This window comes from Nesoenas mayeri (assembly GCF_963082525.1).
Source record: "Nesoenas mayeri genome assembly, chromosome: 1".
Lineage (NCBI taxonomy): Eukaryota > Metazoa > Chordata > Aves > Columbiformes > Columbidae > Nesoenas > Nesoenas mayeri.
In genome coordinates, this window is record NC_137541.1 from 72660982 (window position 1) to 72683263 (window position 22282).

Consider the following 22282-nt stretch of genomic DNA (forward strand, 5'->3'; position numbering starts at 1 on the left):
TTAAAATGGATGCAACGTTCATTTGCCCAATGAAACTCTTATAAATCAGAAGTTCTTATTATCAGTAAAGAAAGAAATTTAAAAAATGAGGGTACTTTGCATACTTATAATGGGTTGAACAGGACTTTCAAAGCTTCAGAATTACAAAGTCTATTCTTGCAAAAGTTTATGCACCTACAGAGCTTGAAATATGTAAGTAATGCTGATCTTTTTGACAAGCTATTAAGTAGCTACACAAGTTTTGATGGGGTCGCTACCATAAGGCATATATAGTATACAACTCATCCACTAGAAGTACATTAAAATCCATTAAATAAGCCTACATCTGCTAACTTGCAAGCTTGTTTTCATTGTTAGATATTCAAACACCATGTAGTCTTATTAACATGCACTAAAGACTATCTCTGTTAGCTGCTACTAAAATAAGTAGCAAGAAAAATAAAACCTTACATAAATAACTTGTTTGACTTTTGTGTAAGTGTAGCATAGGTTGACTATTATTGACTAATTCAAATACACACTTCACAACATTAAGTCGGCTGGTTATTTACCATGTACTTGAGGGTTTTTTATTGTTTTAGGCATCTGTTGTATAGAACACACATCTTAAGTTAAAGAGGTGCATTCAACCTATCCTCTGACCCACACCCTATCCATTTTGTTGATCAATATACATATTTTACATCAGGACACAAAGTGCATTATTATATAAGAAAGCACAGGGATCTATTATCAGGACCCTGTGCTGGCGGGAAGCCCCCTGGGGGCCAGGGAACTGGGTGAGGAGGAGGGTCCCAGGTTAGCAGGGCCCTTGGGAGCCACAGCTCAGCCCTACAGAACCTAAGCAAAGGAACAGGGTAAATCAGAGCTTTGGTCAAAAGGTACCTCCCCAGTGATGAGGCAGGTCCACAGCCAAGCTGAGAAGTCAGCCTGCAGGTCAGGGTCCAGAGGAACATCATCCATAACCAAACACAGCTGTAGCAGCACCAAAGACAAACATTCCCTCACCATAACTCAGGTAGAACCTGAGAGCTGAGCTTAAATAGTGTCTCCAACTTGTGGGTGGGTGTGTAAGCCCCAGATAAGGCTGGTCAGGACCACTAAGGCCTATTAGAGCCCTTGGGGCCCTAATACCCATTAACCCCTCCGCAAGATAAAATATTTATTATTTTGTGTGTAATTGAGTTCAGTGAGAGCATGCATGGTATGATAGGGATCCTGATACCCATTACAGTGATAACATGGTGCTAAGTGTTGGTGAAGAAGACATTTATGAGCAATATGTAAAGATAGAATATAACCCTCCTTCTCCATGAAGAGTTTGGCTAGACAGAGGGGTTTGTTGTTTTAAAATGTACCATGGGATCTTTAAAACCAAAATCAATTAGCATTTCAGATTTCTAACTGATCCCAAGGGTACTTAATCAATAACCCTTTAAAGAAAACAGACTTTATCCCTCTCTGTTCTGATCAAGACCTGTGGTATACTAGGAGGTGTGCATGGCTAGGGAGGCCTATGAGAAGAAAAACAACCAAGGATTTTATCTGTGGCTTGTTTTGGTAGAAGTCAGAGAAAGTTGAAGGCAGGGTTCGGAACTGAGTAGGGGCAGCAATACCATTTTGTACAAAAGGCCTGGATGGGGCAGCAGAAGGTTAGCTTAGTTGCTTTTTTTAAGCAAGGTCGCTGGAAATTTAGGGTGGGTGTTCACGGCTCAGCAGAGGGGCTGAACTGCTGGAGGCTCTGGAGAAACTGCTGCAGGGTTGTCTACTAGCTGGTGACACAAGAAATGTCAAGTATTTCCATGTACCCATAACATGGCAGTGGTGGGGGAATCAACCAGTAATCTACTAGGGAAAAATGCCTGATCCTTAGCTAGTACAGTATGACGTGAGGAAAATGAGACTGCCACCTCCTTGGGCAGCACAGAGATTCCTTTCTCCTATCTCAAGTGCTATAACTTGTCATTGTCAAGAACAACTTGCAGGCTAACAGGACAGTCTTCTGCTGCTCTTCCCCTTTGTAAACCCATGGGATAAATAACTCTAAAGCATACATTACGGGGCCAGCGCGTGACTGCAAACCTTCATTCTCTCAGAGAACTATCAGATTTAAGAATGGAAGAGGTGCTTGAGTCCTATGATTGTGTGTCCACGCTTTCCATTTCTTCGTAAAAAATAGATATATTTTACTAGCAAAACACTGCATCGATTTCAAATTTACCTCATATTTCTGGTTCATAGTAGAGGCCTTCCGTACTCCTGTCTATACCCCTGTAAAGGGAGAGCAGTGTATGGTTGTAAATAGTATTCAGCAGATGTCTGACTGTTAGTTTATTGTGTTAGAAGTTGACATGAAATTGAAATTGGAAACATGGCATAAATGTATGCTATTTTGGAGAATGATCATGCAGCATTTGAAAAGTTTTCTTATTAAAATATAGCAAAAAGCCCAGGTCTCAAATGATGTCAGCTCAAGTTGTAAGTCCTCTGTCCCCTTCTCTCCTTCCCACCATGTCCTTCAAGGCCCACTAACTTTCAAATAGGACTTTAGAGAGAAGAAAAGGCTCCATAAGCCTTACAATATTTTTAGGAACTGAGGATAGCATAAAGGAATATTATAAACAAAAAAACATTGAGCAAATTTTTTGCAGAAGAAATGGGCATGCAGCTGTATTGCTCTTCATCTGTGGCTTAGCAAATCCTTAATTTATGAGCTGAGGAAGATCTGGCCGTTGTTGGTATCTGCTGGGGACAAGCAGCAGTGGGATTTGGGGTCCAATCTCTGCACCACAAGCTGGCTTATTCCCCGATCAACCATTCCTGTTTTATATTACGTCTCACTAGTAAGATGTCCCAATGCTAAGGGAGAGGTGACCTGGCTCTTGGAAGATGTTCTGGGGAATTCCTTACATTGGGTTTTGCCCCATAGTGCTGTACCCATATGGGCAGCAGGGAACAGGTGAGGAAGAAGGCAGATTTGATGTAAGGATGCAAAACAGTCAGTGAGGCAGACAGCAGAACTCTGCCTGTGGTAGCAGGAGTCTGGGGCCAAGTCTGTGGGACAGAGTGGAAGGGAAGGGTGTGGAAGAAAGTGGCCAGAAAGCCTGATTTGAAATAAAAGATCTCTGAACATGAGGGACACAGGACTCTGTGGGATGCCTTAGATGACAGTCAAGCGTGTGGCTCTGCTCTCCTTGCAGAGCCTGCCTGCAGGTAGATTTTTTGATCTTTCCGCTTGGCCTCACGGGGCCATCTCAGACCACCTGAAATACTGTTTTGCATTTTTTGCTTGGACAAACTTGGTTCTTTCTACAGGAAAATATATTTTTCGCCAGTGTTTGCTGGCGTCCTCAGAAGACCAGCCCCTTGACCTGCTTTTCCTGATGAAGTTTAACGAGGGCAAGTGTAGGGTCCTGCACCTGGGGAGGAATAACCCCAGTCACCAGTACAGGTTAGGGGCAGATCTGCTGGAAAGCAGCACTGCAGAAGAAGGACTTGGGAGTTCTGGTGGACAACAAGTAGACCGTAAGTCAACAATGAGCCCTTGTGGCCAACAAGGCCAATGGTATACTGGGGAGCATTGAGAAAAGTGTGACCAGCATGTTGAGGAATGTTATGCTCCACCTCCACTCTGCCCTGGTGAGGCTACATCTGGAGTACTGCATCCAGTTCTGGGCTCCTCAGTTTAAGAAGGATAAGGAATGACTGGAGAGACTCCAGTGGCAGGCTATGAAGATGATTAGGGGCCTAGAGCACCTTTCTTATGAGGAGAGACTGAGAGAGCTGGGTCAGCTGAGTCTGGAGAAGAGAAGGCTGAGAGGGGATCTCATCAATGTTTATAAATATCTCAAGGGTGGTTGTCAAGAGGATAGGATCAGACTCCTTTCAGTGCTGCCCAACAATAGGGTGAGGGGCAATGGGCACAAACTGAGGCATAAGAGGTTCCATCTGAATATGAAGAGAAACTTCTTTACGGTGAGGGTGCCAGAGCACTGGAATAGGTTGCCCAGAGAGGTTGTGGAGTCTCCTTCTCTGGAGACATTCAAAACCCACCTGGACACATTCCTGTGCAACCTGCTCTGGGTGAACCTGCTTTAGCAGGTGGGTTGGACCAGATGATCCACAGAGGTCCCTTCCAAACCCAACCATTCTGTGATTCTGTGATTCCTCACTCTGTTTGTAGCTTCCAGATGAAGTTTTTTCCTTTTCTAATCCGTTCAGCCGAAGGCATGTTTGTACACCAAGAAGTCAGATCTCCAGCACGTTTGCGTCGCGTAAATATTTTAGGTTTGTAGCCAATTATTGCCAGGAAAACTCCGCGGGGGTCAACGTCCCGTCAGCCACGGGAAAGTGGGCGGTCCCGCCGGCTCCTGGCCCCGCCCAAGGGCGGGGCCAGGAGCCGGCGGGACCGCCCACTTTCCCGTGGCCGCTGTAGCAGGAAGCTGCGGAGCGCGGCTGGTCAGCGCCTGTGGGAACGATCGTTGCGTCCCGGGGGCTGTCGGCAACGCCCGGGAAACTTTCTGAGGGGGAACCGGGGAGGGCGGCGCCCCCTCGCCCGTAGGCTGAGGAAGCGGGGCCGGAAGGGTTTTTCGTCGTTTGCCACCGGGCGGCTCCCGGCTCCGCCCGCCGCTGCCGGGAGAAGCCGTGCGGGGCGGTGGGGGCGGCAGCGCCGGGTGCCGCGGCCGCCTCCGCGGGGCGGCCTGACATGAGATCATCGCCGGCAGCGGCAGCATGGCCTCTGCCAGGAGCGGCGGCCGCGCCGGGCCGAGGGACGAGGAGACCAACGGCGAGCCGGACCGCTCCCTGCAGCAGATGCTGCGGGCGATAGCGGAGGAGCGGAGCCGCGCCGGCCTCCGACAGGAGATCAGCGGCCTCGGTGAGTCGGCGGCCGGGGCCTCCCTGCGGAGCTGGCGGGGGGAGGGCGGGAGCGGCGCCCCGGGGCCGGGCGGGCCCCGGCGGGAGCGGGGACCCCCCGCCCCTCCACGGCCGCGGGCTGGGTCAGTCTCCTGGTTCGGCGTATGCGGCCGGTGGCGGTGGCCGGGAAACCTGTTGTGTGCTGCCGGGCGGTGCTGCTGTCACAGGAATGGGCCCTTCTCCCTTCCCAAGTCCCGAGAGCCGGGGAGGGCAGCTGTCTGCTCCATTGTCTGAAATGCCCTTGGAGAAAAATGGTCAGAAAGCACCACGCACACAGCCTCTTTTATTTTTTATGTTATGGTATGAACTATGCATTATGTGTTTTGAAATGCAAACAGAACACATTTTTCATTACTCTTGCCAGCGCGTGCGATTGTATAGCTCTCAAATGATCTCTTTGGATGCTTTTTTCCCTCTTCTGAGTCAAACACCTCCCTTCTCTGAGTAAATGACTTCACACCGCATGCCATGGTCTAGTAAGCATATAACGTTGTGGCTTTTGGTGGTCAGTTGATTTTTTTTTTTTTTTTTTTTTTAAATCGTGGAGGTTTTCTTTAGCTTTATAGCGAGCTTGTTTATTTACATCTTGATCGATGCAAATTTTACATGACACGTCTTTCTTTAGCTTTTCGCAAAGCCTACGCATTGCGAAATAAAAGTTTGAAGTTGAAATTCTATTGACTTTAGGCGACGGAGTAGTACAACAGCTCCCTTAACCAAAATCCTTCACATCAGGAAACTCTTCTGGCTAAGCTAATAAATAGAAATAGCTTGTTTTTCCATGCAACAATAGAGATCATAGACAGAGGTTTCAATGTGAGGAATGGTTTCTACCTTATTCACAACTTTCTGTGTGTCCTGGACTGGATGTGTGCTCCAAGGAGATGATTTCACAGAAATCGTTGCAGGGTCAGGGCTTTAAATTATAAACTGCGATGTGCAACACTTTCTTGTTTCCTCCACCTGGCCTTTATTAATGGCTGATCCTCCCTCAGCTCATTTATAAGGTCTCAGAAGTCTCAATTTCTGAGTCTTCTTTAAACCTCAGAATGAGTTTTTATTTGAGTTTTACTGGCTTTGTGATGTGGATTGGCATGGGAAATCTCTCTGGTTCTCCATCTGAACTTTGTGCATCAGTTTGTCTGCCAGTGCTTACTGTGGTCTGCACAGGGAGAAACAGGCTCTCCCTTCTTTATTTTTGCCTTGCATATAATGAAAACTTGTGCAAATAAAGAGAAATGATGAGTCTTTCTTGTTTCTTTATGCTTTTTTCTAATGGATTTGGATCTTCAGGCTTTACTGTAGTGTAAAAATGTTAAAAGGCCAAAGAAAGTGTTGTGGCAAAGAAACTGTGAAAAACAAAACAGAAAAAATACCACAAAATCTAAATGCCTGTGAGATTGTATTCATTGAAAAGCTGTTGTGATTTCATGTTTGGCTATATCATGTTTGAATGAAAATAAAACCTCCCAGGAATAGAAATATCACCGTTGCTTTCTTTTACTGAAATTGGAAGAGGAGATACTGTGTTGGCTGGTAGCAATGTAGAAATGCTTTGTTTCCTCTTGTGTTTGAAGACATAAACAGAATAGCTTATCATGAGAAGTCCTGCAATGTAACTTTGGGATGATCATGCAATTAATGGGACAGCATTGCACCTTTCTTCTACTGGATGAAGGCTTGAAAAGAAAACCTCAGGAGAACTGCCTGGGTCATTGAACTGAGGGGCTAATCCTGACTGTGGACATTTGCTTGTCTCTGTACCTGCGTGGAGATAGGTTAAATGACACCACAGCAGTGCTTCAGATGTTCAGTTTTTCTATCCAGGGAATGGAGCTGCACTTTAAGCTGAAAATGCTGCAGTTTGCCAAGCTGCTATGCCTCTCCCACCAGTGTGGTGTCCAGCAGGTAGAGAACTGCCATGGAGCTCCTTGCCCTGGGAAGCGATGGGTGCAATGGACCTTCAGCCCTGGTGGTTGTGGGACAGTGTGACAATTTTAACGCAGGGAGAATCTGCTCTGTGGTGGCTATTTCTGAGCACAGTTGCTGAATATCAGTTTCCGCTGACATTCCCCTTGCTAGTCCCCAAGCACTGTGGAGTCACAAAGTGGGACCCCTCTCAGGATTAGAGGTTGCAGACTCGGGTTGCCACAGGGACATTTAAATTGTCACAGCTTCTGACCAGCTTTTAAAAATCTATTCATATTATTACATAAAGCTTGAGAGGAACATATTGGAAAGCTTCCTTAAGGCCTAGAAGACAGATAATCTCTCTGTGCTATAAATCTCCAGTTCTGTATATTGGAAGATTTTCCAAGATTTTCATTTCATTGTGTGCTGCACAATACCTGATATATAACAATGTCACTCCCAGTGAATGAGAGCTCTTTTTCCCTATTCTGTGATTTATTATGAGGGAAGTAAGTTGTTTAAATACTTCTCTTAGGAAAAATGGGGTGCTTTTGGAGTGGTGCTCCATAGAAATGGTAGATGAACAGAAGGTTATCAGGTGTAATCCTTTGCCTGAAATTTGTGCATGTCTTGACCGCGCTAGCAAATGCTGTTGCAGGGCATGTAACATAGCCTGGGCTGTTCCAGATTATGTTGGACACCCACAGCACAGCAGATGTAAAGGCTTTTCATTGAGTTTAGTGCTCATGAAAGTAGCCACAGTCCCATATGGGTTCAGGTGGGTAACACAGAGGATTTGTCTACTCTTTGTGCCTGGGTGCTGTTATTCAAAGGAGTCCAAATGACCCAGCTTGTGGCATGTCACCTGTTGGGCTGTGGGATGAACATACAGCTGGCTTTATGTTAGTGGTGTTTCTTTTTGTAGTGGCCCAGTCCTTTTCAGCTGTGTGAGTAGGTTAAACCTGTTGTGAGGTTTTTCTGAGCTTTCTTGAAACCAGCTGGCAAATACTTTGACCAGGTTAAATTCTGGGTTTTCCCTCAGCGCTGTTAGCCCCTCAATGATAAAATGGGACTCACTTGGTCATCATTTGGGCGGCCTCTCTCTTTTTGTGTGTTTTGTTTAAGTGAGCACATACTGTCCAGCCTAAGAATGAAATTGCTGGTTTTGCTGACGCTAGGTTTTGCAGAGGTAAATTGCCTTATTTTGGGAATATCACATAAGCATTTGGATAAGTATTGTCTGAAAATGTAAATCCGCTTCCATGGGATTTCCCATATTGTCCTGTTTGTGTAATTTAGAAAATATAGCAAATCTGACATCATGCTTCAAAATAATGACTCATGTGTGACTTCTTACCAAGGAAGGATGATGCCTCTTTGAGAAGAAGTCTTAGCTGGATGTTAGTGTCATCCAGTTGTGCACATTATTACACTACTATTGTGTGCAAACTCACTCTGAAATGCTGTTTGTTTGAACATTTCTCTGGCAAAATCATTCTCCTGGGGGAATGACAGACTTGCTGGGTGTCTCCTCAGCCAGGCTGTGTGTAGTGTTCTAAAAGTACCTTTTTGGCCAAAGCCCTGAACTGGGATGATTAATATTTGGTTGTGCTTGAAACTACTGTGTAATGTTGTCAGATGCTTAATTTCCTTGTGTTCTTTTGTTCTCTAGTGACAAATGGCCCTGCCTTTAGTGCAGCGAAGTGTGCTTGGGTGGAAGTGTGACTTCGTGCATATTGTAACTTAAAATGAGTAAGAAAAAATAAATAGGTAGATCTGAATAATATCTTGAACTGTGGCTGATCAGTAATGAAGATACGTAGCCGGGCAAAAGGTGAAGTCATAGGGATCCTGAGAAGCTGGTGGCTGCGGGAGACCAGGAATAAACAGGCAGTTGAAAACTGCTGCCAACAAGCACTGAAGGTCTGTAATGGTGGTGGTCACAGGTGCTGGTGGAGAGGCCGGACCCTGCAGTGGACCCAATAGTCTTGTCAAGTAATGAAGTGTTTCTTCTGTTTGATTTCCTGGTGGTAGAGGAGATGCTCTCGTATTTGACCAACTGTGGATAAGAGGAGGGCAGAGGAGGGTGTACTTGGCATAGGAACGTTCATCCTCTTAAGTCTGAGGATTGCTTGGGCTTGTTTGCGCAGCACTGCACCTCAGGGCCTGTCATGTGAGTACAGACAGGGATGATTCATGTGCCAAATTATCTTGATGAATAAATCCTAGAAATAAATAGGTCTCTAGCTTTCCTGAGAGAATGAAAGGTGAGGTGGCATACAGTAAGTGCTCGTGCATGTGAGTGTTGTGAAAATATGATCGAAACAAGGACCCAAGTGGGAAAACATCAGTAGAAGGATGAAGAACGGTGGAAGAAATTTTTGGAAAGCCAAAGGGGTTACAATGAAGAATTGAGAAGAAGAATGAATAACTTAGATTTGAAAATACTAGATTCAGGCTTTAACTCTATCACAGTGTAATAACTTTTAATTAAATTATAGTATTAAAGAACGACATATTTGCTTCTGAAACTTTGAAAAAAGTGTAGCCACTGAGTAGGTGGAAGTGTCTGCTGAGAATTTGCTGCAGCACGGAACTGGTTTGACAGGAGAAGCTTTCATGCAGAAACAAAATGTATTCTTCATTTGTGGTTCCTCCTGGAATTACTTCAGTGAGTTCTCTAGTCAAAGGTGAGAAACTACAAAAGCTGGGAAGCGTTGTTTTCTTTTGATCTATGAATAACAAGAAGGTATGAAAATCCCATTTGTCCTAACAAAAACTCAAGGGACATATACAAACAGATTCAGTAACTATATGGGTAATGTCCCCTGTAATAAGTTAGTTTAATAAGTATGTTGATAAATTTACTTTCTTTTCATTCAACACATTTAGAAGGATTTGAGTTTAAAGTACAGTTTTTACAACTTGTACTTGAGTATCTGTAAAAGTTCTTTTGTCCTATCTGTAAAACATTTTGCAGCTAATGAATATGAAATGTTCAGTTAAAAAAAAAAATGAATAGTCAAATACTGAAGGGAAATAATACTAATGTAAGTAACTTATAAATAGTAAAATAAAAAAAATGTTCTTAGAGTATCTTCCTAATCAGTGTAATAAAACCCAAACAACAACAAAAAAAATCAACCAACGCCCCCCAAAAAACCCCAAAACAAACAAACAAAACAACCGACACCCACCAAAAACAGTAGCACAGTGTTCCAGCCAGGAAAAATCTGTATTTCTTTCCAGGAAAAGTTCTAGGAAGTACAAATGCAAAGCAAGATCAGAACAGATTATTTAAATCAGAGTTAAAGTAGGTTCTTTGAAGTTAAGTGATTTAACCAGCTCACCCTGGGTATCAAGCCTCAGATTTGTGTTGGAGAAAGATGAGCAAATAGCAAAGAAACTCCTGTGCAAAAGTGGGTATAATGTGATGTGGTGGTTTTTGTTTGTATTTTTTTTTGTTTGTTTTGTTTTGTTTTTTTGAGGTAGAAGAGAAAGATTATTTTAAAGCTTCCTTTTTCTTTTTTTTTTTACCTGGCATAGAAAACTGTCTTTGAGGAATTTCTGAAATCAAGTGTGCATGTAGCTATTTGATGCGTAGTTGAATGCTTAGATGGGGTGGTGTAGCAGAAACCACAACTGGAGCCTTTTCTGAGACGCAGTGGGTTTGGTCATGGGGTGGGAATGTGCTTCTGCTTGTCCAGCATCCCTCTGTGCAGGACTGATGGGGCAAATGATGTTCTTGTTAGCTCCTGCCAGGGATCTGTCTCGGTGCTGTCCCACCAAGGCCCAGGGGCAAGGCGCAGGTCTGGACGTGCTGGAGAACAGAGGGTGGGAGAGAGGAGCTTGTGGTGCTGCTCTGGGGTGAACCTCAGCAAATAGTGCTGCTTGTGTGAGGAGAACCATTTGTACTGCAAGGACATCAGACTTAGACAAGTCTGATGGAGGGTAGTTTGGGATGCCTGTATAAGGGCTGGAGCGAGGGTGCAGTGCCAGTTTTTAAGGTAATGTCTCTTACTGTAATGTATTAGTTCGAACAAAGTACTTGAAGGTGGCTGCTGGGGAGTTTCCTTTCTGGCAGGGTTGTACTAGGTGACCTGCTTTGTGCTGTAAGAGCTATAGGTGCCCCTTTAGGTCACCCAGCTGTCAGCACCTACAGCCTCACACCTGGGGATGCCTCAGCCAGCACCGGCAGCCAAGCCCAGCCTTCAGCAGAACCACTAAAGGTAACTCTACACTCTCTTTTTGCTGGTTTGTGTTGCTTTCTCCTCACTCTAATACTTCTAGTCTTTAATACTTCTATCATCCAGAGATGTGGTAAATGCCCCATCCCTGGAGATGTTCAAGGCCAGGCTGGATGGGCCTCTGAGCAAAGTGATCTAGTTGAAGATGTCCCTGCTCATTGCAGGGGGGCTGGACTAGATGGCCTGTGAAACTCCCTTCCAACCCAAACCATTCTATGATTCACCTGTTTCTGTTGGTATCACAGAGCAGAAGAGAGGCTGTGCTTTTGCTGCTGTGTGTTTCTGTGCTGCGGTGATGGGGACTGAGAGGGGGACAAATGAGAAACTCACACTGGGACAGGGAGACCTTGTGATGTTGGGACAGGATTGTGTAGGATTATAGACAGAGGCAAATAATGTTGTTTAATATTAAGGCTGAAGAGAAAATAATGGGTATCAGAAGGATTACTGACATCTTTTGTCCTAGGATTACATCCTCCCACTTCTGCAGTCAAGCATAGGATATCTAGGAATATCAGTGTAGGATCAAGTCATGGAGAATGGCAATCTGGCGTAAACTCTAGGGCTGCAGCCTTCCAGGGTAAATACCTTTTCCTTTTTTTTTTTTAATGTTGGTTCATTTAAAATTCCATTTTCATTGTTTATTGGAACCTCGTTCATGCTTTGTCACTAATGGCCTGTCAGGCTTTCCATTATACACCCGTGTTTTCAGGGGATTTGTAATTTGGCTGTGAAGGTTAGCTTCTGTCAGGAACTTGACAGACATCATCCTAGATCAATAATATAATGTGGTCTTTCTTTTATTACAGCTTTTATGGTTTTTTTCAGCAGTTGGGTTATTAGTTTATTCTTTCTTTTGATGGAGGTGGAGCTTTATGGGATTTTCATGTCCTGCTCAAGTGTATACGTGTTCAAATTATAAGACTCAGACTGGAGATGCTGAAGTAAGGAGGTAAGCTTTTTTTTAAAAAAACAACAACACTGAATAGCACAAAGCCCCACTCCCCAAAAAATCCAAGATACCCTTCAGAACATTGTTTCCCCAACTAAATAAGCAGGTTAGTTTTTAAAACAAGTCATGGTGGTGTTTTTTTTTTGGATGCTAGCAGAAGTTGTTGGATATACTTTTTCTTTAATGTAGTCCCTCAGGGCTGAATTATGGATCTGTAAGCTTCACAGTGGGAATAGTCAAGGTATTTTAAAACACCCGTCTCTTATGTATGTAGTACTGTAGTTCTAATTGATATCCTAACTGTTTGGTTTGGTTATTGTAGCAGTGTATTCTCAAAGTCTTTAATAGGGTACTAGTTGTAAATCCATTTTGAAGTCTAAGAGAAGGATGGGAGGTGTGGTTTAGGGATTAAAATACAGTTTACCTTTACAGTTCAGGATGGATCTTCTAAGGATTTAACAGTATATCTGGTTGTGTTCTTTCCAAATACATGAAAAATTTGATTTCCTGAAGGATGAAGCATAATAGTCTCCCCTCTCATTGTCTATGTTCAGAATGCTGATCAATAAAGAAAGCTCAGAGGATGCAAAGTTTTCAGCAATTGAAGTACACTATGTTTTACGTTCCAGCTACATTTAGGGAAAAACAAAACCATGTGATTGAATAGTTATAATAAATGTTGCATGTACTTATCCTTGTAAATGGGCTAAGTAGGATCAGGGTAGCAGGTCACTGACATTGAAAGTATTACCATGAAGTGAATGATAATGTGTAAGAAGGAAGTCTGTACCAAATCAATTCATGGTTGCAGGAGCCCACTGAATAGTGAAGCTACTTTAGTCAGTATTCAAAAGAATGTGAAACAAGCTGGTTTTGGTCTGTTTGCAGCCCCTTGAGCTAAACAGGGTCAATGTCAGAAAATCAGGATTGCTCTTTTTTGTATGTGTGTGAGCCCAAAGAATGTATTGATTACTTTTCTTGATGAAGGCAATAAAATACAGTCAGGGTACAGAAGCACCAGATACAGCACCACACTGTTCCTGTAAAGGAGTTACAGTACCCTGGGCGCACTTCAGCAGCAGTTCCATTGACTGAAGTTAATCAGATGCAGCAACAGTCCTAAGTATTTTTTTTTACCTGAGTTCTTACTGTTTAAGGCATGAATACTACATGTAAGGATTTATAGGGTTTTCTACAGTCCCATTTTAGAAACAAGGCTTTAGAGCTGAAGCTCTTATTTTGGTTTGCCTGATCTCTAGTATTCTAGTACTGAGCATGTGCTAGTACTACACAGAAATTGAACCCTGAAAACAATAATATTATTTATCTTCCTTCTGTGGGGGGTCCTTAAACATGTTTCATTAGGGGGCTCACAGTTACATCCCTCTGAGGTGAGTGTATGCAGGCAGTGTGTTGCAGGCAGATAGGGTGTTGTGCCATGAAGAGCGATCCCTTTTGGGGCCGTGTCCTTCCTGCCCCTGCAGAATGAGGAAACAGCTACTGCTGCTGGTATTTAGGCTGTGTTTGGTGTTTCAAAATATTCTTTGCATAATTTTCTTTTTTTCACAGCTGGATCTGTCAGAAAGCATAGCACATGGCAGGCAATCAATAGTCCTTCATATTAGGACCAGTTTCGAAGCATTCCAGGGTGTTTCCTGGTGTGCTGGATTTCCTCAGTGAGTGGGGCTGAGGCTGCCTCTGGTTTTGATATTAGTGTTGAGGTAATGAAAATCTTGATCGCTTGATAGCGACCTAGTTTATTGTAAGCTACCGTGCAGAGGAGAGAGGCAGTGTATTAGTAATTGCCAGAGGCTGCCTCCGTGCCTGGATTTGTAATTTCAGGAAATTTGGCATTGTGTTTGGCACTTTAGCAATCCACTGGGGCTGCAGCATGTATGGTCTTCTGTAGGAAGATAGGCTGTGCTTAGCCTTTGAGCACTTGAGTGGTGTTTCCCTTGATCAAATGGATGTGGAAGATGTATTAATTCTGATTGTCTATATCTGGAAGTAATGTAGATAGTTTTAGCTCCATTCTCTGTTTGCATGTCTAACTACCGAGTTTGGATAAAAAGAAGTGAATTGGGAGTTTTTGGTCCTGTCTCACAGGGCTCCTTGTGATCAGCAGGAAGTTGAGAGAGAAATTAAAATGCTAGTGAAGCTTAAACTGTCTTTACGCTATGAAGAGTTTGATTTAGTTGCCTTGAGATGCGGAAACATCATCGAGGTGAGGGAAGTGTTTTGAAATGGATTTATAGTTTTCTGCTAAGACTTGTGAAAGATTTTACCAGAAATTTATTACTCTGCTATTTCAGAGAACAAATAGAGGAGTTCTTGAATGTCTAGCAATGTTTTATCTTCAATAAGGAGTACATTTACTTGCCTGCCTTAAGGGACCGTGAGAGGTGGATTTTAAATTTCCATAAACCTTAATGCACCATAATAATACATAGGATGTTTAGTGTGATTTAAGTAGTCCTGAAGAAGATGGTTTATGACCTCGTAAGGGTCACTTCTGCTTAGTTGTTGGCTGAGTTCATCCTTTCAGAAAGAAAGCAGCAAGCTCATCACTTAGAGCTGAAGCTCTGTGTAAGCCTATCGGCTTCCTAAATAATCATAATTTAGCTTTTTAGGAATGCTTAGTATTTTATTTTCTTGGTTTTAATGAGAAGTTTAATTCTGCCTAAATAATGAAGGTCTGAATGGATGACCTGTGTTTTTTTTAATAACAAGGCTGATGAAACTCTAGTCAAAGCATCATGTGAATTGTTAGTGGGCCATGTTGTACGTGAATAAAGGGAAACTAATTTCATCCTCTTTGATCTTTGATATTATAAGCAGAGATTACATTATGCTGTGTTCTTTAGTCTGACTCACCAGATTTGCACTGGATTGTTTTTCATAAGCAACTTTTTTTTTTTTTTCCTTTCAGTTAAAAAAGAAACAAAGATGTAAAGGTGTACATGAGGTGCTTTGGGGATGCAGGTGCTTTAAAAATGTTCCAGGATCAGAGTAATGATTGTGAAATTTTTCACTTTCTTCTGTTCAGCAATGTCAGGCTAACTGGTTTGTTTATATCTATATACATGCATATGAATATTTAATTAAATGCATTGAGCCTATGACAAGATAAAACTGTGTTTGTTTTTATGGAAGAGTGATGCCTTTAGTACTTGTTCCATTTTTGTGTGCCTAGTTGCTCCTAGAAACCAATGGGGAAAAAGTGATCCTAAGCCTAACACAAAAAAGTGAAAGAGCAGGCAAAATGTAAGATCCAAAGTATGCTGCTTGCTACTATAAAAATGTCGCTGGTTTGCATTTATTTCTAAAGTAAAATTTCTGGGTATCTCCAATATAAAGAGATTTAAAAGTTTGGACTTGCTTGGAATCCTGTCTTGAAGCTCACTCTAATGTTTTGCTCTGAGGCTTTATGATTTTAAGAGGCTTAAGCTTTGAGGCTTTTGTAGACAGTACTAATGATGTAGGTACTGTGCTCTGAGGAGGCTGGTGTCCCGTTTTGGGAAGCTGTGCAATCCTCTGCATGCAAGGCAGTCTGTCTTTCCTCCTTACTGCCAGGAGCACCTCCTTCAGCTGGTGATATTTTACTGTAATGAAAATTTTCAGGTGTTGCCAGGGTATAGAGTCATCGACTGTCCTGAGTTGGAAGGGACACACAAGGATCATTGAGTTCAACTCCTGTCCCTGCGCAGGACAACTCCGAAATTCACACCAGAAGACTGTCATCCATCTGGTGATTGCTTGAAACTTTGAGTCCTGAGTCAACCTGAGGTTTTATCTTTCATAGTTCTTTTTGCTGGATGTTCCTGACACTGCAGAAGGGAGAGGAATGAGTCGCTCTCTATATTGGAACATAGTTGAAGTCTGTAACCCTGCATGCAGACACCGAGGAGGGATATACTAACCATTAATGCTGAACTTCACAGATCTGCATTTGGTGTCTGCTCTTCTGTGGATTTCTTTTGTGATTTTGGGCAAGTTGCTGGCAGTCTTTCCACCTGTGTTCACCATCTGGTATTGGCAAGTAATAGGCTGTTACCTCAGAGGGAAAATTCTCCTATGGTTCACAACTACTAATATCTCAGGGACAAAGGGTGAGAGGGACATGAGAGTTCCCTCCGTAAGCAACATCCCAGGGGAGAGGAATAGCGTAGCCACAGTGCAGTGTACCAGGGAAAGCATGGGTCTGTCCAGCATGGACAGTCCTCTTCAGTCCTGAGCTCCTTGGTTTGGCAGAAGGATTGTTTAAATGAGAATAGAAAGGAAAAGTGAAGACTGATAGTTCACATCTTGCAGAGTTAAGTGATTTCATGGCTTTTTGTTCCCCGTCCGAACAAAAACAATGCCTGTAAATAACATAAATTTTGCTTTATTAACAAAAACATAAACACAGAGTTGTCTGTGGGTTTTTTGGGTCAAAACTTCAGTTCTTAGGTCCTTTCCAACCTGAATTGTTTTATGTACCTGTGTACGTGCCAGAGAAGAAGAAAGGTCCAGGTTAAATTTCTCATCCTGTATTGTTGTGAATGGGGCAAAAGGGGGATATCAAGCATAGGCATGGCCTTCTTCTTTCTGCTTTCCTGGCAAGAAACTTTAAAAGGAATTACAAATGTTTCTTCTTCAGCAAAATGCTGTGGAAAATGCAGCAATTAAAAATGTAATGCTTACCTTGCACTTGTTACTGTATCTTAAACATGAGGTTGAGGACATTATCTAAAATTTACAGAAAACAAAAGGACAGAGGGGAAACTGGAGTTTCTGTGACTGTATCTGAAGCCTTTATGTGGCTTTTCAAATGTAAGATCTGTGCTTCAGTGCTTTGATTGAATGGAAGAATATTAAGATTTATATTCTTTGAAACTCTAGAGGCAACATCAAAAGGTGGTAAGCTATGTAATCAAAATCACAGGGGAGGGTGTTCGTAAGCCCAAGGGTAGGAAAAAGCAGAAAAAGACATTGGCTTTTTGTGCTTTTGCTGAGGAATTTTCTAAATAAGACCTTTCTTTCTCAACTCACATGTTCCTACTTGAGACCTTGTAACTGTCATGAGATGGAGGTAGTGATTTCTCAACAGATAAAGGTTGCGACCGTTTCTGGTTTTATAAACCATATTTTGTAATGATTTTTTTTTTGTCTGTAGAGGGTGGTTGAGGGTGGTCGGTTGATGGTGAGGGAAGGCATGAGAAACAGAGCTGAAGTGTCAAACCATAGTCATGTTAGAGGCAAAAAACTAGGAAGGCTCTTAAATATTTCATTCAATATCATGTTCCCTGGGCCACTTCACTGTACTACACCCATGTGCAAGCCTTCCAGATCTGTAGGGATCTTAGCAGATCTTAGCTGTGCAAGTCTCTAGAGGAGAAATTGGAGTAGTGATGCTGGTTACAAATGGAAAGAGGTTGCATGTTTTCAGCAGCTAACATGTTAACACTAGGCTAAACCTCCATTTATTAAACCGAATATCATAGAACCTTTGCAGTAGTTGCTCTCTGTCTTAAGGAGTAGGGTACTGCTGGCTTTAGAGAAGTTGTTTTAGATTCTTTCTGACTGAAGTTAGCTTGTCACAGATATTACTAAAATTCCTCCTTTTTTTTTTTTTTTTTCCCCTCCTTTCTCTCTTTTAACCAGTAATGACCATTTCCTCAGAAAGAAAATTTCTTTTGTTTTCAATTGTTCTGTTGTGAACTACATGGAAATCTTGTGCTTTACTTGAGGTTGTCAAGGAACAATACCTTTCCTCACACGTGCAAGATGGCTGCAACACAAAAAGCCTGTGTGCTCTCAAGGGGATTGGTGTTCAGTTTTGGGCCTCTCATCATAAGAAAGACATTGAGGTGCTGTAGAGAGTTCAGAGAAGGGCAACGAAGCTGCTGAGGGGCCTGGAGCACAAGTCTGATGAGGAGCAGCTGAGGGAACTGGGGCTGTTCAGCCTGGAGAAAAGGAGGCTGAGGGGAGACCTTATCGCTGTCTTCAGCTACCTGAAAGGAGGTTGTAGCATGAAGGGTGTTGGTCTCCATGTAGCAAGTGCCAGGATGAGAGGAAATGGCCTCAATTTGTGCCAGGGGAGGTTTAGATTGGATAGCGGGAAAAAATTCTTCATGGAAAGCATTGTCAGGCATTGGAACAGGCTGCCAAAGGAAGTGGTGAGTCACCATCCCTGGAGGTGTTTAAAAGGCGTTTAGATGAGGTTCTTAGGGACATGGTTTAGTGCTACAGTTAGGTTATGGTTGCATTCAATGATCCTTAGGGTCTCTTCCAATCGAAACAATTCTATGATTCTATGGTCTCCAGATCTGCAGTTCTGCAAGCTACTTGCACTGCCTACTGGCCAGCCTTGGAATGGTTTCTTGCCCCTTTGATGGTTTCCCAGTGAAGTAATAAGCTTTTAGAAGAAACATTTTTATTTCCTTGTATAAAAGTGGTTTAAAGAGAGGGACCTGCTTTTGCAGTAAGAGGAGGTTTCACTGGGATGCATGTGAGTGGGCAGACACTTTTCATTTTTATTTTTAGCTAAACAGCTATATTTGTTATCCTATGTTAATACTAATGGAAATGCTAAAGGGAGTGCTGCCTAATTAACTGAATTATCTAGACACTGGCAAAGACATTAAATTTGGACATAACGTTACGTATCACTTTGGGTTGCTTTCTAAAGTCTGCAGGCTAAAGCAAAGTGGGATTTTTAAAGGACTTTTTTGAGAAGTACCTTCTTCTGTAGATTAGTCGTTTTATGTGTGTCAAGTTGGACATCCAGTTGAGAGATACAGTATCAAACATTATTTTTTTTTGTTTATCTTGGCTGCAAGATGGATGAACAGTGTTGGTTGTCAGCTTCTAAAAGTGAGTGGGTTTATGGTCTAGAAGGTGAGAATTACGACTTCTAGTGCGAAGTTGCCAAGTGCTCACTTGGAAAGCTGCTGCCAATGTTTCTACTTAAAACAAAGAAACTGAATTTGGAAAATACTAGTGTGTGCTAGTAGGCATGTGTAGGAAATAGCTCTGCTTCTCTGCAGACTGCTGTTGTAAGAGTTACTTCTTCCTTCTGCTGTGACAGCATGATGCTAACTAGCAGCCTGCAGCGAAGCTAAGGTGCTAGGGCAGGTACGGACATGAAAACATCAGTTACAACCACACTCTAGCTAGTTTTGTAAGGCTGAAGTTCTTCCAAAGTGTGATTTACTAGTTTTACCTGATCTACCACAGTAGCCTCTCAGATAGTGCTTTGACGATGGTATATATTAAGTGTGAAAATGGAAACATTACAGGACTCACAGTCTTTGATCAGGGTGATTGCTTTGGCAGAGAACAAAAGTAGCATGTGTATATAACATTGAAAATGCACATTTGTCCCATTACAGACAAGTGTCAGCACGCCAGCAGTGCCAGCAAGTGATCTTCCCAAACTGGTTTTAGGTCTTGGAAAGTTTGGGATTGTTGCTGGTAGATCCTGGAGGCAGCAGTAGGGAATATGTAACCATTTGTCCCTTCTCTGCTGGTTGCACCCAGTGGGATCAAGGTTGCCTTTGTTAAGGGAGGGTGATTACACCTGCATTAAATTCCCACAGTTCTGTCACTCATGAAACACAGAAGCTTTCTGCATTAGTTTCTTATGTGGAAGGCATAACTGATGCCTCTGGTGTTATCCTAGTGAATAAATTAAACCTCTGGAAGTGATGCTTCACTCCCTTATGGAGTTGCACAAGGGTTTGAATGAGGTTTGGATGCAACTTGTGGGGAACTGAACTACCACATGCTGTGAGACACTGAAGTACAGCAAAGTAGCCAGTGTCTGTTGGATGAAAATGAGTTTATTGTTTCTGTGCACTAAAGTTCAGTAGCAGGTAACTGTATCCTGTCAACTGTGTTGACCCTTGCTATGGTTAGATATTTAAAGTAAACTGGCAGATGCCTGTATGATGCTGTCTCAATTTGGTATTTCATACTGACACATGATGTTTAATTGTTTCTCTCTAAATTGAACATCTAGGATTGTTCTGTCTCAGAAAATATTTATCAAATTTTTTATGGTTCAATTTGAATTCCACTTTTTCAGAGTGGATATCTTTTAAATCTAGTGCGCTTTGATTCAATGTTGAGTGGTAACTAAAAAAGATGCTTTTCACGGTGTATGTAGTAAAGTACTTTAGAAAGCAGTTGAGGATGTAGGTAGGATGTGTTATTGGTATCTGGAATGGTGAGGTGAGTACTGGGCAGAGAATCTTCGTTTTGTAAGACAATATGAAGAAAAAAGAGAACCAAAACTACAAGAGGATGCTTACCAAATCTGGTACTTGAACCATGGTGTCCTTTCTCTCACAAGGTAACAGCCCTTAATGGGAGTTGTTCTACAGGTTTTCAGCAGTTTTCTGTATAAGGAGGTGCTCAATTTGACCCAGGAAAAACAATTCAGTCTGTGAAAGAACTTCTCTTTGTGTATTGTTCTCCTTTAATTGTGCATTACAGAGATGCCTAAAGCCACACTCAGGATAACTTCTGCGAATCACTTCCCTCTTGCGAGAAATTCAGTAAAACAGAAAGTAGTAGAAAAGAATGGTTTGAATTCAGAAACAGCTGTACAACATCTTAAGAGTAAGGAGGCAACTGAGAAACATGTTGTTTTGGTTGATTGCTTTTCAATTCTAAGGGTGTTCCTCAGGTGGGTATAATTGTTTCCATTGCTGATGCAGTGTGCTTTTTGGAATTTAGTCTCAGAAAATTAAAACATATTAAATACTGGGGTTTTATTTTTCTTAGGGCTCTTTTCCTGTGTTACATATTGTTGATAAAGAGGCATTCAAAGATCTCTGGGCTGAATTTACTTAAAGCTGTCCAGTTTCATACTATATCCGTATTTTAAGTGCTGCCAGGGCTCTATTGTACCCCCATCTAGGCCTGTTGATGTGTTGTCTTGTACAAGAGCACATTTGAAGTCTTGTTTGTTGTTCCTGGCTGTGCTTGAAGGAAGATTCTTTCTTCTGGTCACCTTGGAGCTCTGTAATGAGGAGATTGGAAGAGCAGGGAAGAGAGAAGGTAGTTTTGTGGAGGGGCATGTGTTTGCCCAAAACCTAGTTGCATTAGAAGCTCTGCCACTGGATTTAGCTGATTTACACACGTTGTGTACACAGAACAAATTGGTATTACCTGGGTTTGGAGCTGTAATACTTTCATAATAGTTCCTCTGTTCAATGCGATCCAAAGAGGAAGTCAAGTGTTAGAAGTGATGAGGGAAGGGGTAGAAGTCAATGTTTTGCTGCAGAATGATTCCATGGCATATGCTAATCTTTAATACTATAGACTTGAAAATGCTCAAAGAATGGCAGCAGAGGTGAGATAGGGATGGCTTCCATACAGGGGATGTTTAACAGGTAGGCTAGGACTTCTCAACCTGGAAAAAAGATGCTTCAGGTCTTGTGTGTGATGGAGCATGGTGCATGGGCATGGGCAGTTGTAGGTTGTAAAAGCTTCTGTGGGTCCATGGAGAGCCTGAACAGGTGATTAGAACAGAGATCCAGTGGAAGCTGCCACATATGCAGGTCTCTGGCACAAGTCACTGACCTGCCACTCACGGGGGGCTGTGATGGGACTGAGGAGAAAGGGAACGTGCTCCTGCCTTGGTTGTCTGCTCCTCCCTGTCCATCTACATTGCCTACAGTTTAAGACGTGATAACGGGATAAACAACCTTTGGTCTTGACTCACAGTTCTCATATGCTGGATTTGTATTCCTTGGAATTAAAAAGGAAAATGTTCTCCAAGGGACTTCCTCATCATGAATGCCCTGTAATAGCATTTCAGTAGGTAATGGCTTAATACAGAAATAATTTGAAATATCTCTTCTTTAATTTCATACTTTACAGTTCTTAGCTATCTGAAGGTAGCTTCTTTGTGCTATTTCTATGCTGTCCTTGTAGTAACTCTGTACTGTTACTGGATATGTAACTTTGATCATTAAACCCAATGTAAGAAATTGTGCTGCAGAATAATACTCCAGTGTTAATCCCAAGCAGCTAATGAGATTAAAAAAATAAGCTCTTTGTGTCATTGTTCCATTAACCAAGGCAGATCAGGTACTGACACGGAGCTCATTTAGGAAGAGGTTAAACTGCAATTTTGTGGTTTTGTGTCAGTGTACCTGAAGTGGCAGTTCTAAACGGTTATATCTAAAATATATCTTTGATATCTTTTCTATCCATTGATGCTCTTAGCCTTTTCTATGCTTACACTATATTGGAGTAGTAATAATCT

The 22282-nt window shown here is 42.4% G+C and overlaps 1 protein-coding gene across 3 annotated transcripts in view; it reads left to right on the forward strand.

The window, feature by feature from the left end:
* Window positions 1-4441: 4441 nt before the first annotated feature.
* Window positions 4442-22282, forward strand: part of KIAA0930 — a 92577-nt gene continuing 74736 nt past the window's right edge. For all 3 annotated transcript variants that reach the window (XM_080351928.1, XM_080351929.1, XM_080351930.1), the window contains exon 1: window positions 4442-4876. In XM_080351928.1, the coding sequence (XP_080208054.1) occupies window positions 4732-4876 (145 nt within the window). In that variant the 5' untranslated portion in view covers window positions 4442-4731. The remainder of the gene's footprint in view (window positions 4877-22282) is intronic.